Source organism: Amblyomma americanum, chromosome 1, assembly GCF_052857255.1.
Source record: "Amblyomma americanum isolate KBUSLIRL-KWMA chromosome 1, ASM5285725v1, whole genome shotgun sequence".
Taxonomy (NCBI): Eukaryota; Metazoa; Arthropoda; class Arachnida; order Ixodida; family Ixodidae; genus Amblyomma; species Amblyomma americanum.
In genome coordinates, this window is record NC_135497.1 from 526,614,704 (window position 1) to 526,632,147 (window position 17,444).

General features: G+C 45.2%; 1 protein-coding gene across 1 annotated transcript; it reads right to left on the reverse strand.

Annotated features, from left to right (window-relative positions):
- Positions 1-13,168: 13,168 nt before the first annotated feature.
- Positions 13,169-17,164, reverse strand: LOC144128915 (uncharacterized). Its single transcript, XM_077662713.1, has 5 exons — positions 17,114-17,164; positions 16,893-16,993; positions 16,407-16,520; positions 15,780-16,141; positions 13,169-13,269 (listed from the first exon to the last, which is right to left on the reverse strand). The coding sequence occupies exons 1-5, from the start codon at positions 17,162-17,164 to the stop codon at positions 13,169-13,171; spliced, it is 729 nt and encodes a 242-aa protein (XP_077518839.1).
- Between the last annotated feature and the right edge of the window lie 280 nt (positions 17,165-17,444).

Consider the following 17,444-nt stretch of genomic DNA (forward strand, 5'->3'; position numbering starts at 1 on the left):
ATACAGCCAGTTACCATTTTCTGTCCCCCTCTCCACACTTTTCTTTCCTATCTTCTCTCTCCCACCTATCCTGACATCTAACTCCTTCCTTATTTTGTTACTTTCCGGGCAGCGAGGGTTAACCTTGTGCGTACTGGTCTACATTGGCCCTTATGCATGGAGTTATAGAGGCCGTGTATGGTTAGTGCGTCTAACGCATTCCCATGTTGGGCTCCATGGTAGGCGACCAGCGCGGCTGCCGAACAACATACAGTATCTTATGGCTAACAAAAAAACCCTTCTGATCGGTCCCTGGAAAGGGCCAGACCAACGTCAAACATGTGTGAAAAAGTCAACGAAAATCTCTCCAAAGATTTTTTTGTGTACTCCATAACCGACGAGCCTGTAGCTGATTTATCAGCTTTTTCAATTGCAAAGAATATCAGAAAATGTGTTGGAAAATATTCCAAAGCGAGGAAGCAAAGAACAGGAGATCTCGTTGAAATCGAGACTAAAGACCAAAGCGTCAGACTGCTAACTCTGAAAAAGCTTGGGCAACGGGATGCGCCGATCCCACCTCACCGCAGCTTTCTCTATACCAAAGAAGTCATTTCGGAACACTAATTTTTGCAGAGTACTGATGGAGAGATGGAAGACGAACTTGCCGAGCAAGGCGTTATTTCTGCCCCCAGGATCACAATCAGAAAGAACAATGTAGAAATAAACACAAAAGATATTGTCCTAAAATTTAGTACCACTACTTTACCAGACCCCATTCATGCAGCATACTTACATTGCAAGGTGGTCCCTTATATACCAAACCCAAGGCGTTGTTTCAACTGCCATCGTTTTGGACATGGCTCGATGTCATGCCGAGGCAAGCCTACATGCGTCACCTGCGGCGAAGACGAACACACCGAAGAGAAATGTGAGCGCACTCCGAAATGTATCAACTGCACTGGCGAACATGGCGCGTACTCTAGGTCGTGTCCTGGAAGCGAGATAAAGAATTAATTAGCTTGAAGACAAAAGAATACATAGCTTACCGAAATGCTAGGTAGCGATTCACCTTCCAAGAGAAGGGCGCTTTTGCTGAAGCGGTGAAGCGGGGCGCCCAACCGCGTTCAGTTTCTGTTGGCACACAGGTCGAGCTGCTGGACCTGGTGTCGACATCAAGGTCCCAACCCCATCCACAAAAGGCCGTGGCACAATCCACAGGCCTGAAGATTTCTCGGGAAGATCATGTGATCTCCACCGGAGGCCCATCCTAGACGTCATCGGCAGTGGCCTCTTCGGTGAAAGGCACCCAGAACAGCAACACTGAACTGAACCTGTCTCCCCCTTCACAAAGCAGCCAAAGTCTGCCCCAACAGACTCTTCTCGTGGAGCGGAGCCTGATGCAGCTGCTGCACCCAAAAAATTTCAGGCGAAGGCCACGAGCCATCGCAGCACTGAACTAGCCTCCAGCTCCTCTGTGGAGGACATGGAGGTCTCCGTAACGCTACCGCCATCTTTGCCGCCGAAGGACCACCACCCATCTGGCGGCCGTGGTGGGAACGGCAAAGGAAAAATCCGTATCACAACTCCAGGTGAGAACGTGACGTAGTCCTTAAGGCGTAGATTAGAACTACGAATTGTGTTCCTCTTCATACTTACCCTGCAACTACACTCCCTCATTTTTAAATATGGCTGTTTCACTGATGCGGTGGAACTGTCGTGGCATAAGACATAACTATGACGATATGTGCATATTATTAGAGGAACACCGACCACACTTATTTTGCGTTCTAGGAACACTGTTAAACAACACACACAAATCTATTCTAACACTACGCACCATTTCGAAAGGATCGCGTTGGCACCGCTGGTGGTGGTGTTGCCATTGTCGCGAACTGCGGTGTAATAGTGAAGGAGTTAAACCTGAACAATCCTTTATAATCTTTCGCAGTAAGAGCCCAGCTGAAATGTCAAACTACTGTGGTCTCTCTTTATTTTCCACCATATAGTTGTTCTTCGGTAAAGGACCTCTTACATTTAGCCAATCAGTTACCAAAACCTTTTTTGACCCTTGGAGACATAAATACTCATCACACACTATGGGGCAGCGATAAGACAAATATGCAAGGGAAAATCATCGAACAGCTACTTGACGCAACAAACAGTATCATCTTGAACAACGGCGACGCGGCATACTTTAGCACCGCGAACAGAACTTACTCTTCAATAGACCTGTCGCTTGCATCGCCCGGATTATCCCTGGATTATTAATGGAGCGTGATGCAAATCCCTTTTGGTAGCGATCATTTTCCTTTCCTTCTTCAAGCCACTACTCCATGCGCAACGCAGTTTGTTCGGCCTCCTCGGTGGAAGCTGGGACATGCCAAATGGGGTGTATTTAAAGAATATGCCATAATAACACACGAAGGTCTTTCACATTTAACTATAGACGAAGAAAATACGGCGATCACAAAGATAATTATTGATGTATCTTCAAGATCAATCCCAAGTTCTAGTGGAAATCTTCCAGAACGTCCAAAACCGTGGTGGAATGAAGACTGCCGTCAAATGAGGAATGCACAAAGCAAAGCATGGCAGATCTTCAAACGATATCCAAACATCACAAATCTCGTAGCATTTAAAAAAACAAAAGCGAAAGGGCGTTATGTTCGGCGGAAAGCAAAGGACGGGTCAAGGGAAAGGTTCTTCTCTGGAGTAAACATTCGTACTTAAGATAAACTATTGTGAGAAAAAATACGCTAAATGGAAGGTGAAAACAAGGCGTTTACGATCCCTCATTTTAAGAAAACTGATGCGGGGAGTCCATCCCTTAAAGAACAGGCAGATATCTTGGGAGAACATTTCTATAATGTATCCAGTTCTGCAGGATATACAGAGAAGTTTTTGAAACATAAAGAAAACGCCGAAAAAAGAGGCTACCGCCCTCAAGTGCATGCGAAGAGTACAACTGCGATTTCACACTTTATAAACTCATGTTAGGAAACTGTAAGGCCACTGCGGTTGGCCCAGGTGGAATTCATTACAGCATGCTGCGAAATCTTTCTCCTTCTTCACTTGAGTCATTGCTGTCCTTTTTTAACCGTATTTGGAACGAAGGTGAACTGCATAATGAAAGGAAAACTGCAATAGTCATCCCAATACTCAAGCCGGGGAAAGACCGATGCCTTGCAGAAAGCTATCGTCCGATAACTCTGACCAGCTGTCTCTGCAAAACCTTTGAACGTCTTGTCAATACGAGGCTAGTTTACATTCTAGAAGTGAACAAGCGAATAGATCAATTCCAGTGCGGTTTCCGACGCCACCGATCTACGGTAGACCTATTGGTGCACCTTTGAACACACATCCGGGAGGCTCACGCAAATGGCCTATACTGTCTGTCGGTATTTTTTGTTCTAGAAAAAGCATACAATACAACCTGGAGGTATGAAATCCTCCAGGACCTCGTAAACACTGGAATTGTCGGAAAAATGCTCCTATGTATTGAAGACTTTCTTTCTTTCCGTACCTTCAGAGTCCAATTGGGCAACACTCTTTTTGACGTGTTCATTCAAGAGAATGGCATCCCCCAAGGTAGCGTATTGAATGTGACGCTCTTTTCTTTAAAAATAAATTTATTAACTAATATCATCCCGCGTAGTGTGCAGTACTAGTTGTACGTAGATGATCTGCAAATCAGCTTTGCATCCGGCAACTTTGCTATTTGCGAACGACAAATACAAACAACTGTCAATCGCCTCACAAAGTGGGCGGATGAAAATGGACTCAGGTTCCCGCCAGAAAAAAAAAAACTGTTTCAGTCTGCTTCTCACGCAAACGAGGCCTACTTCCACATCCATCCCTGCATATCAATGGAAAAACCATTCCCGTAAAAACCGAACAAAAGTTTCTTGGTTTGATCTTCGATTCAAAACTAACAGTCTAACCACACATCAAACAGCTGAAGCTCCGCACTCAGAAAGCTACAAATATCCTGAAAGTTCTGTCCCACAAGACATGGGGTGCCGATAGGCTTTGCTTATTTCGCCTATATCGATCACTGATACGCTCAAAGATGGACTATGGGGGCATTGTTTATTCTTCAGCCCGACCAGCCACATTGAAAGCTCTAGACCCCGTCCATTATTCCGGATTAATGATTATTCTAGGCGCATACCAAACGTCACCAATTCAAAGCCTATATGTGAAATGCCGCGAACCGTCTTTGCAATCGCGAAGAGCGTTCTTAACACTGACATACGCACTAAAGATTTTTTTCATTGTGGGAACACCCCTACAAACCTATTTTGGAAGAAACATGTCAGACGACTCTCTTCCGAAATAAGACAACATACGTACCAACCATAGGAATCAGGATATACCAGACCGCCGAATCATATGAACTCAATCTTCCTGTAGAGTATCTGTTGCCATACGAAAATGACGTCGCACCTTGGATGAAAACGTCCGTGCAATGTAATTTTGCATTAGCCAAGTACGACAAGAAAGCTGTACCATTTGCATTTATAGGAATTGAAGAAAAATATAATGAATTTACAGCTTCATACACAGGCGGCTCAAAAAATCATGGCAGGGTTGGTGCAGCTGCCGTGGAAAAGTCTTCACCCAGTCGTGCCGTTATACTTAACCCAAAAGCAAGTGGGTACACCGCGGAATTATATGGAATATTGACAGCACTGGACGACATAAGTAATCAACACAATAAAAACGCAGTAATATACACAGACTCCCGAAGTGCCATGACTGTAATTAGCTCGAAACATAGATAAAAAAACCTCTTTTTCTCTATATCCAGCAAAAACTGCATCAGCTTGCGATACGCGGTTACAACGTATATTTCTGCTGGGTTCCAAGCCATGTTGGAGTTCCTGGAATTGAGCTCGCAGACTCCGTGGCAGCAAATACAACCAGGAGTGACGTCTGCAAAAGGAAGGTCCCCTGGCAGGACTATAAAGGAACAATTAAGCGAGCGCTGAAATCTAAATGGCAGGTTGAATGGAACCATGCACTAAATAATAAACTGCACCTTATAAAGCCAAACATAAAAGAATGGAAGGTCCCCTGGCAGGACTATAAAGGAACAATTAAGCGAGCGCTGAAATCTAAATGGCAGGTTGAATGGAACCATGCACTAAATAATAAACTGCACCTTATAAAGCCAAACATAAAAGAATGGAAGGATTGCCACCAAAAAACAGATTTTATGAAGTCATACATTCAAGACTAAGAATCGGACACACACACTCAACACACAATTATTTACTAAAGGGAGCAGATCCATCAGAATGCGAGCACTGGAGTTGCCCACTTTCAGTCATTCACATCCTTTTAACCTGCCCATTGTATGAAACGCATCGTCATATTCATTTTGCTAACTTTTACAAACATCACGTACCATTCCACCCATCTGTTCCCTTAGGTGATGAACCTATGGTACCATTTGATAAAATTATGGAGTTTTTAAATAGCATTGGAATTTTAAAGGTTTTATAGTTTTTTTCATATCACATCTTCTAAAGGGTACCCTGTCACAGACAAGGAGGCGCCGTAGCCATGCACAGTGGGAGGCAACTCCTTGCCCTCTTGCTCTCGGCAGTACCCGACATTCAGACTCCATTTCGTTCCTTTTTACCGCCATGATTATACCACAATTTAAGTAATGATATTTAGATCTTATGAATTTGTTCCAGCCATTTACACTGGATTTTTAGTCTCTTTTATTTGTATCATAATGACATCAGTTTCACTTGTAAACTAAATATAAATAAGCATCGGTTTGGCACACTTTGGCCTGAGTCGCCCTTGCGCAAATAAACTCTCAATTGACTAACTAAACAAAAAAGATGAAAAACCCTTTTTTTCTGTATATCTTTCAACAACTTCATCAGCTTGCGATATGCGGGTACATTGTACATTTCTGCTGGGGTCCAAGCCATGTTGGGGTTCCAGGAAACGACCTCAACGACTCTGTGGCAGGAAATGCAATCGTGAGCGATGCCAACAACATGGAGATTCCCTGCCAGAAATATAAAGGAGCAATTAAGCGAGAGCTGAAATCTAAACGGCAGGTTGAATGGAACTATGAGAAAAATAGAAAAATGCACCTCATAAATCTAAACATAAAATAATGAAAAGATTGCCACCACCAAAACAGAATTTATGAGGTCAAACATTCAAGAATACGTAGCAAACACACACTTAACACACAATTATTTACTCATGGGAGCAGAACCACCTGAATGCGAGCCCTGCAGTGGCCCCGTTTCCGTCATTCACATCCTTTTAGCCTGCCCATTTTATGAAACGCATCGCCATACTCACTTTGGAAACCTTTACAAATATCACGAATAATTCCATCCAACTCGTTTATTTGGTGACGAGCCTATGGTATCATTTGACAAAATTATGGAATTTTTATAAAGCACTGGAATTGTAAACTTCTATAGTTTTCTTTCATATCGCATCATCTAAAGGGCACCCTGCCACAAAGAAGAAGGTGCCGTAGCCATGCACGGTGGGGGGCAACTCCTCGCCCTCTTGCTCTTGGCAATGCACTGATTTCAGCCTCCATTTCAATGTATTTTTACCGCCATCATTACACCACATTTTAAATGATACTTAGATCTCATTATTTTGTTCCAGCCATTTACACTGAATTTTTAGTCTATATTCTAATTGTGCATAGCGTTTCATAATGAAATCATTTTCACTATTATACCAGATTTAGATAAACATTGCTTCGGCGCTCTATGGCCTTAGTCGCCCATGCGCCAATAAACTGACAACAAGCCACCAGCAGAGTTGGCCGTTCGTGCCATCAGTGGCGCCGAGCAGTGAAGCCATTGAATAGGTCGATATTCGTGAACTGCTTGTATGTGGAATGTGGTTCCACATAATTTCCAAATTAAAGGCAGAACTGAGTTCCAGATACATGTGTGTGGAATGTTATGTTCCACATAAAATATTTGCCACTTAAATAGAACTATTCTACATATCTCGCTAGTTTTTAACCGGAACACGGTGCCAATTATGTAAGCGTAACTTCAAAAAAAAAAAAACATCCACTTCAGTTCCACTTACTAACTGGTACTTTTTACAAAAGTTCCACTAACCAGTGGATCCGCAGGTGGAACTAGACCATGAGTGTTTGTACGACCTTAGTATACTAACTATACGAACTCAGTATAGTACCGCGGATATAACGAACCTTAGCATGTCAACCTCTGATATAGCAAGCGATTGGCTGCTGACGCGTTTAAACGATCAACCGAGTATCCTTTAGGATTTGTTTTTCACTTTTTGTGTTCTCGGGCGGACTTCGATCACCAAAAAGACTTCATAGGCAGAAATCATGCCATCAAAGCTGGTTACTTACATCGCAGCAGAGCAAGATAGCGATGACGTAATGTCGTTCGTCCCTCCATTCGTCTCCTTGCTACCGATGGGTTAACGGTTAGGCCTTGAAGTCTGCACAGGGTTGCCTCTTCCCGTAGTTATTCCTAGCGCTGGCCAAACGTCCTTCCCGGACAAAAACGATCGTCGTTCCTCCAGAAAGGACGACAAAGCTAGCGTTAATATGCTGTGCTAGGCCATCGCACAGGAATTTGCAGTTCGCCCCCGCCCCCTTCGAAATGCGATCGGGATACATGAAGAAGCGAGATGTGCACTAGTGTTCCAGTATATGCTCCCGCTTTGAAGGAGCATACTAGCTTCGTGTATACTGACCATTTAGTCGTCCCTGAAGAAGGGACCGAGTTGGCACCGAAACGTTGCGATTTCCTTTTTAAACCTTGGTTTGTGCCAGAGCCTCTTTCTATGTTACAAATCAAACGAAATGGACTTTCGTCAGAGTTGTCCAAGTGCATGATACTTTTTCTAAAGTACGCAGCTCCTCATGTCCCCCCCCCCCCCCCCCCGCCCCACCACTCTTCCCCCATCCACTAGTAATATATTTCTGCTCACGAGACGGGTTCATAGCTTCAGTGCAGTCATCTGGTGTAATTAAATGGAGCTGCTGTCTGTACATTTTATAACGCAGTAATGAGAAAAGCAAATTGATTAGGTTTTGTGCGGTCGGTCCTCTTAATCAGTGTGTCTACCAAGTTTACGTTTCCAAATTCCCTGAGTTTTCCAGGTTTTTTCTGAGTGCATTTGCAAAATTCTCTGAGTGACACAGTGCTTTTTTTATGCGAAAACACACTGACACAAAGGCGCCTGATGATTTAATCCTATTTTAATAGTAAGGAGTAATGTTTATTTCATTTCTAAAAGGGAAGAGATTAGCAAAATGCATAATACATCAAATATCTTCGAAAAAATCCTAAAACAAACTGCGAATAGAAAGGAACATTTTCAAATACGTACTAAAAGGAAGATGCATGAGGAAAGAAATATTTTTAAATGTGAGATATTTCTATCTACTGATAGTAACCGCAATGGTGTGGGACCTGAACTTTAATATCACAAGTGCTATTCTCTCTCAGCAAGTCTATTCAGACGAACTGCAAATTATAGAAACCTTAGTTCGTTGAAGTGAAAGAGCTACAAACCTCGATGTAACACTGCAAAGTCAACCTCAAATTCGTGCACAACGCTTTAGTGTTGTTTCACTCTTTAGAGAGTTTATTTTCCTCTGGATGAGGGACACTTGCATCTCGGCGTCTACCAATAGTTTGTTTTTTTCTGCTCAAGCTCTTTCAGAGAAGCGACAGCACGCTTCCTTTCCCGTTCCTTCCTTTGTGCATCGGCCCTTTCAGTGCCGCTTGTGTCCAGGCTAGGGAGCATACATGCTTGTAGGACCGCATCGCTGGGTCACCTTCTGTTCCTATCATCCACTGGCGCTCCGTTAGAACTTAATTGCATCATTTAGACGCCATTCCCCGAGATCGGGAATCAGCGCGCACGCGGGATCCAAAGATGACGATCCCCTCGCCAGCTTGAAGCTCAACGGCGACCTATCCGCGATCTTTTTGGCGCAGTTCTTCACGAAAGTGGCGCAGTCCCTTCTGAACCCTAGGATTGCCGAATCTGAAAGTTCCGGGGCCTTTCGGAGCGCGTTCTTCGTAGCAAACCCAAGGTCAACCTTTGGCGTCGCAACTACGTTCACAGTAATGTCCATGTCCAACCTTGATCAACTTCAACGGACTGTCCACCGCCATTATTACTTCTTTACTATTCTACTCATTAGTGATCGTAGAAGGTTCTCCAATGCTGCGCCATGAAATGGAACCATAGGCGAATTGGTCTGGAACTGAGCCAGGAACGGCAGCAGTTCCTCCGCGATGCCAAGCTTAAAGGTGAGCATTGCAGACAGCAGAAGATCGCGAATGCCTGTTTCGACCACGCAGTAACTGGAGCTGGTCGGTCGGTTGTTCGTTTCGACACGACTTTTTGCCCTTTTAGGTACGGCAGAATCTCAATAGCTCTTGAAATTACACGAACATTTTCAAGCCATCGCACAGCGCAAAACTTCATAGGGTACACGTTGCTCCCTGTTATGCGTGCGTATTCAACGCGTCCAGCAGGTAAAAATTTGAACACGTTGTAGAAAGCACGGAGAAATTGCACGAGTTGCCAACCTGTTGCCACGTGTCCGTTTTTGAAAGAACGGTTGACAACAGGAAGGCCACAGCTACCAACTTCGAGAATACGATGGCCGTCGCTGGGTATACAAACCTCTTGTTTGACCTCACGGAGAAATTTTATATGTACATTTGGCCCATCCATTAAGATGTGAAGAATTATTGATCTGGAGAGTAGATCTGTGGAGGTTTTAAAAGCGGACACCAATACTTCTGCCCGCGTGCGCCCCAGAAAGCATGATGTCAAGCAGCGCGTTTTCACGCTCTGCTCTGCATCCGACAAAAAGCGAGCCAACACGTCCATTTGCTCTTTTTGTGCAACTTTGTTTAACGATTCGTCAAACGACACGACGAGGTGGGAGGCTTGGCTTTCTTCCGACGTGAGGTTCTCCTTGAAGAAAGGTGCGAGACCATACACAATAGTATATCCTACCTTGTCATTGCCAAGCTGCACTTTCTTGGCTGTAGCTGGTGATGGAAACATCAAAGGGAACAGAGAAGCCGATGCCGCGGCAGACCGGAGTGATGTGTGCGTCATAACAGCGTTGCGGCTCCACATCACTTCAGCACTTATGAACTCTAAGTCACGCTGAAAGATATTCTTTGCTGTACGATCGGGTTGGACGTCCGTCGCAGTAGTTGGAGCACTTGAAGGACGTGCAGAAACTGACGGCATTGGTCACAACGGTGGTCGGCGCTGTCAAAAATGAGGCTACGCAGGGTGCCCTGGCTCTGGTAATGGCCAGTCGGTGCTTCTTACTTTCAGCGTGACTTGTCACCGCTCTTCTTCCCATGTTGCTGAGCGAAAACTGTTTTCTGCATAGCGCACAGTACGCTGCAGTCAGGTTACTTTCGACGGGCCTAATCCAGGCTTCAAACTCGCAATGTTTCGCATTCGTCCAGTCCTGGACGAAGGTGCACTTGAAGGCACGCACACATCGCACACAGTCTGCCTGCGGCACCACAGCAGTCATTAAAACTAAGTCGGTTGAAAACGGCGCAGCTAAGTACGGACGGAATTCGTTGCTTTGCTAGCGTCGGCAGATCGCGAAAAGGCGCGAAACTATTTCCCTTTTTCCCAAAGCTGCGCCGCCTGAATCGCGTGCATGCACCCCATGCGGCTGAAATGGACGCTTCCCTCAAGGAGATGCGCAGGGAGGAAGAGTTCTTTTGGACCGTCGCAAGTTCTCACAACGCTTTCTGCCGCCTTGTTGGAGCTGTCCACTCAGAAACGCAGGAAAACAAGGGGAGGCCGCTGGCCGTGGAACAGCGCATGTGCGAACCGTAGGAAGCGCGTGCTCTGCCGTCGGCCACAGCGCGAGGGAAGCGCGGGAAAGTGTCCGCTTTCGACATAGCACACTTCGAAATTGGAAGCGCCGCAGGCGCCAAAAAGTTTTTTGCCGCCTTGCTGGGATGCTCCACTTAACAGCACAACGTTGGAGGCCAGCGGTCGCTGAGGAGAGGGCGCGTAACGCCGCACTGGACAATCCGTGTAATGCCAGTCCGCATTGTTTACACGAGGCAGCATTATCGCGACTTTAGTTCCTTTTATGTAGAACTGCAGCTAATTTTCCCTGTTATAAGCACAAATCCCCTGAGTTTTCCCTGCGTTTTTCCAGATTATCGAAATTCCTTGAGAATTCACGGTTTCCACGATTTCCCTCGTTTGTAGACATCCTGTCAATACAAGATTCAAGAGAACTTGGCAAACCTCTGCTGCTATGAAAAACATTTAAATTTGATTCAGCAATGAAATTTCTGTCATCCTACATGACGAGTGCATGTTGCGACGTTGTTGGACAGGGAAGCGCCTCGCACCCAGAGCCAGTGTTCAAAATATTGAGGTAATGACCCCATCGGCTGTTTACATGGGCGGACAAGAACGTAAGCGGCCGTAGCTTCTGGGTGCCACAAGAAAGTACTTCGAGGTAAAGTCGTTCTGTGGTTACAAAAAAGCTTTCTCTGAAAGGCACACGGTCATTTCATTGCGTCAAACCCTCACGCTAAGGGCTCTGTTTAATCGTAGATATAGTCCGACGTAACGCGCGCGCGCGCGCGAGCCGGCCTCCGCGACGTTACGCTGGCGAGAAACCGATGTCTATACTCCAACCAACCGACGCAGCGGACGTATTCAGCGTTGTCTGGCGCGCGCCAGCGTGGCTGACGCGCGAATAGCCAGCCCCGCTTGTATTTTTTGCCGGCCGCGTCGAGCTGCGTCAGCCATCCATCCCGGCATTCCTCGCGTGGGGCAACATGGCTGACACGGTCTCCTACAGCGATCGACAGAGCTCTTCGATATCTGACAGCATGAATTGCATGACTGGCGAGTCCAACGGTGTGGTAGAGCGGCTGCTCGAGGGTATAAGATCGCATCCTTGCTTGTATGATACGAAACGACTGGACTAGAGAGATACTGAACGGAAGAGGAACGCGTGGGAAGCGATCCGCTTGGTCAGCGGTCTCGGCACAGGCGAGTGCCTCGGTAAATTTGCCGTTTGCCGCGTGGAGCTTGCAGGGAAATGCTTTAGGGGATATAATGATCTTTTTTCTCTTATCCGCACTGCTTCCAGTGGACGACTGCCAGAAATTATGGAAGAGGTTGCGGGATCGGTACACGCGGGAGGCAAAGGCGCTGGAAATGGCGACGCGGAGCGGCAGCGGCTACGTTTCGCAGACAACATGGGAATTCGCAAAGTCAATGGATTTATACACAATTGCGGCCGTCCGAGAAAGTGAGTATTTCATAGCACCACAGTTCGCTGCTGGAGCACACCAGATCGAGAAATCCTCCTGCAAGTTGCGCACCGCTCGACTGACTTACTCTGTCGGCCTTTGTTCTGGCTTTAACTTTGCACAGAGGTTGCATTCGGTCATCACAATCTTTTTATACTACGTTTAGACGAGGTGTACTTGCCCGATTCAGTTGGAATGATTCGGAAATCCGGCTTTCTTGTGGGATCGTTTGATCAAACGATAATCTTGGCGACATCTCGCTCGAAAATTGATATCCAAGTACAAAGAACCAAACCCATTTTGGTGGCCAGCCCTAGATTTGGCCTGGGCCACACCCCAAATTTAGTTAACGCCTCCCTCACACAGCCTGAAAGTGATCTCATACAAACTGGACCAAAATTTAAAGTTAAGTAGAATGAACAAAACATGTTTCGGTGGTTAGCCACAAATTTGCCCCACTCCTAATAGCAAGCACGAAAATTTGGCTTCAATTAGCAAATTTACAGTACAAGCATGAATTCAGCAACATAAAAAAAGTTCAAAACGTGCTTCCTCATGATTTTCTGATGTAACCACGTTAAACCGCTGCCAGATGTTTTTCCTTACTGGTATGAAGTCGATATGCTGACAAACAGTGCATTCCAAAGCTTAGCACTGTTTAAGAGATGTGAGTTGCAACGAAGCACACAATTGGAAACCTTTCTTTTTCCCTGCGGGCTGTGCATATTTATCGTTTCTCCTTAAGCACGTCGACATAGTGAAATGCCGTATCTTCCAGAACTACATCCAACATCAAAAGGGCGCATGGAGTGGCGGATGTATGCGGACACTTCTGGAGAGGAAATTATCAGTGCCATGCATCAAAGTACACAGTCACCTGCTGGGAGCATTAGTGGCGACTGTGAGCTGTTGACACCAGCCGCCTGTGAACTCCAAGATAATGAGCGCTTCTCACTGCCAGCTGCGGAGCCACCAACAAGGGAGCCACCAGCTCACATGACCAAAAAGCGCTGTAAACCACCTGACATGTGTGAGCAGTAGTTGTTGTCTCAGTTGCAGCAGAAAATGAGTGAACATGAGGCATTTGGCCTGTCCATTGCGTTAGCCCTTGACACGATGGATAGGCAAGCAGCGGCAAAGTGCAAAGTTGAATTAATGCAGGTTCTTTCCGAATTTTATGTCTGATTTTTAAACAGCATATTTGGATTTTTGAAGGGGGGGGGGTCTATTCTAGTCAGTACTATTGGTATAGTATTGGAAATGTCCACTGAGCCTCCGTAGCGCAGATGTTATTGTAAGATACAATTAAAGAATTTGGATTAGTTTATGGGGTTTAACGTCCCAAAGCGACTCAGGCTATGAGAGACGCCATGCAACAAGACGGGACGTAACAGGCTTCAATTGCCTGTGATGTGAAACTGCGATGGCAGTTTTGATATTTTAAACGTGTTAGCATGTTCCTGATTTTATTTCCCTTGACTTACTGCCCTCTATTTTCAAATATTATAATACGTTTAGTCCAGCCACAACACTGATGGGATGCACAGTGTTTTTGCAGATTTAAATGTTGTTCATTATTGCAAACCATTGCTTCTTCGGCTGGCAACTTTATTCTACAAGTTTTATATTTTATTGGTAGTTGTTGTTCAGCTACGTTACTTTATTGTAGTGTAAACTCAGATGTGCATTTTAGGCGCGGCTATAGCCATAATAATGTGGTTTTAAATCAACTGTGATGTTAGCTATGAAACTACTAGATATGCATCATACTACTTTTTCATTTCAGTACAAGAAGACGGGCTGCAATAGGCTTCATGTGCTTGTGATATGAAACTGCCGTGCCAATTTTTTAACTATTCCTGATTTCATGTTGCTTAATCTTGGCCATTTTTGCTTGTTTTTTACACTATGTTTCAACATTCTATTGGTTCACAATGCTTGTGCATATTTAAATGTTTTCATCGCAGACCATTACTACTTTAGCTGTTACCTGATTCTTGTTTTTTACTAGTTTTATATTTCATAGGCAGCTGTTCTTCCCCTACATTACTTTTTGTTTATCAACTTGTGTGTATTAATTTATGCTATGTGCTAGATGAAGTTATTTAAAATCGGTTGTGTTGTTACTGAGGGAACGCCAGTGTTCAGTCGCTATACCCTTTGTATAATTGGTAGCCTGCAATATTTTTTCACTTGTACGGGTATAGAAATAAACGCAAACCAATTTTGTAATTTATACATAATAAAGTGATATCTGATTGATGCACCTCATTGCATAACAAATTTCTTTCAGGTCATCTTTTTGGTGATGCTACACTGCAAAATTACCCGTCCAGGTTTTCAGAAATTTCAAAAACTGGAAGGCTGTTAATCACGTAATTTGGAAATGTCCAATATGCTGCGTCGTCAAAAAGGCCTAGATTTACTGCAGGTGCTTGCTGAAGATGACGGTCGAAGCCCTTTCTATGGGATACAACGAAACAAAGAGCACTAGTCTTTAAACCCTTAAAGTAGACCAAAATAAACCATGTACTACTTCCACCTAAAAAAACTATTTCTGTAACATGCATGACACGAAAGTATTTAGTGCACTTGTACAAACAGCTGATACAAGAATTCTGAAGACAAAACAAAATTTCAGTCATGTTTAATACACTTTTTAAACCACAGACAGGATTTTAAGGAAAAGAGCAGGCTTAAAAATACTTAACAAAATGACTACGTTTTAATTGTACTACTACTGCTAAAAGACGTGGAAAACAAACTGGGAAGTGACGTGCTTGAACAAAACGAAGTCTGTCGGGTATTGGTATGTACAAAACTGCAGAAAGGCAACATTACGTTCACTGTTTGTGAATGATATTCACGAGATGGTTGCTCATGGAACATCTTGTGAAGGTGTAGGCTACGTTTTTGATTCTCCGAAAAACATTGAGCTGCCAAGAGAGGGAGCCTGTTGGCGACATAAAATATTCAGCGATTTCATCCCTCAGGGCATAGCCGTTGAAGTCGACCGGCTACTTGTAACTGTCAAGCGGTTGCTGCGGCCACGGACATCCATTTCTGTTTTGCTCCAGTCTCCATCTTGTACAGTTTCTCCACACACACTATCAGCGTAGCCAGATGGGCAGTATGCAGAGGCCTGCATAAGAAAATTGTGTACGAGCACTGCTGCATTTACCATACTGGTTAGGAGGTCAGGGTCCCCGTCTACAGTGGAAAGAAATGAACGCCATCGAGCAACCAAAATGCCAAAGGCCTTCTCAACGCATCTTCGTGCCCTAGACAGCCGAGAGTGTAAGACATTTTTTCATCTAAGTTTTTTTCCAGGGTAAGGCCGCAGTAAGTAAGTCTTGAGAGGGAATGCTGCATTACCCACGACAGAGAGAGGCCACCTAGACGTTGAGGAGGGCAGGCCGACTGTTCCATGTTCAAACTGTTCTTTGATAGTGCTCTCTCTAAACATAGCACCATTCGGGAACCTTCCTTCAGCTCCGACGTCAACGGGCACAAAGCGATAATTAGCATCTACCACTCCGAGGAACACAATTGAGAAAACTCTCTTGTAGTTGCGGAAATCAGCGCCACTGTGGTCCGGACACCTGATGGCAAGGTGCTTGCCGTCAATGCTGCCAATGCAGTGAGGAAAGTTCCATTTGATGCTGTAAGCTTGTTGGATATTTTCCCACTGTGCTGCTGTTGGGCGCTTCAAAACAAGTGACAGGATTCCCCACAGAGCTGGCAAAGTTTCTTTTAGTATTTGTGACACTGTTGAGGCATGCATGCAGTAAGACATTCCAATGTCCTGCATGCTGCAGCCTGAGGCGAGGAACCTGCAAGCATTCAGCAGGCACAAAATCAATATTCAGCAGTCATGAAATCATTATAATGTGCCCACTTTCGCAGACAAATTTTGCCTTGTTTTTGTGGCTGTTTAGTCTTAGCTGCTTGTATTAGTGGCAGGCTTACAGCAATGCAAAATGTGCGAACCAAGGCAAATAAAGCATAATTTTGTCAGCTCAAATAGTGATGACCTCATCAGTTCTGGTTAATATGCAGTTAAAAATGCACAGTTTCAATTTCCAGCACTGCACTCACCTCAGTGTGACAGCCAGCCTTTCTCCAGGAGATATCGGTCTCCGGTGGTTGGGAGGATGCAAAATTTTGTCGTGAATGAGCTCCAGCAGGCGGTCAAAAGATGCCTTGGTCATTCTGCACGAACAGACAAACTGTACTGAAGATCTAGCTTACTGCTTTGCAATTGTAATCACTACACACTGCCTGTGTTGCTTCAATTTTCGTCGGATCATATTGTCGTTTCGACTAAGAGAGAAGAGCGCTACAGCACAATCAGTAACTTTGGTACTGGAGCACTATGCATACCGCAAAAAAAGAGATAATTTTGAATGAAGCTACTTTCGACACACGCCACGGGTACGGAGAATGTCAGTGCTGAAATGTCGCTGCACATCAATTTGGCGCGGAACCCAATACATCAAGTAAATATAGCAAGTGGAGCTTATAGAGAACGCCACTTCTTGCATCACTACTGTATTGCGGGAACACTGTAAAATTGTTTGTCACCTGAAATACTTAAAATCGTATTCCGGGTCCACTCGTCGGAGCCTCTTATCGAAGATTTCTCTAATATACATTGTTCTTATACGTTTGCGACGCAGGCGATGCTCGAGCAAAGTTTATTTTTCGCCTCGCGCGTGAACGCCATTCCGCGAGAACAAATTTGCGCGTTCGCACCAGCGAAAACGTCCTCGCGGTGCACGCCAAAAAACGAAACCTGATCCAACTGCGCTTCTTCTGCGCATGCGCTCCGGTGCCAGGCGCGTCAGACGCGTCATACTCAAGACGCAGTGGTTTTCCGACGCGTTCGTCGTAGCCGGCGTAACGTAGCCGACGTCGCCGGCTGCCGCCTGGCGCGCCGAATACGTCGGACTATATCTACGCCTTTATACTCCGAAGTAACGCGCGCGCGCGCGGCACTGCCACGTCACGTTGGCGGAAGCGAGACCCTTCCGACGCCGCTTGACCACCTGTGTTCCGCAGCTTCGGCGCGCTCTGACGGTGGTGGCGTCGAAATGGAACTTACGCCTGTTCTGCGCCGGGCGCGTCGAAGCCGCG

Excerpts from the sequence above, each read along its gene's own strand:
- LOC144128915 (XM_077662713.1), bottom strand. The coding sequence starts at position 17,164 with ATGACGCGTCTGACGCGCCTGGCACCGGAGCGCATGCGCAGAAGAAGC. Across the intron at positions 16,521-16,892 it reads TACGATTTTAAGTATTTCAG|AATGACCAAGGCATCTTTTG; the intron begins GTGACAAACAAT and ends CTGTTCGTGCAG. Across the intron at positions 16,142-16,406 it reads AGGCTGGCTGTCACACTGAG|GTTCCTCGCCTCAGGCTGCA; the intron begins GTGAGTGCAGTG and ends GAATGCTTGCAG.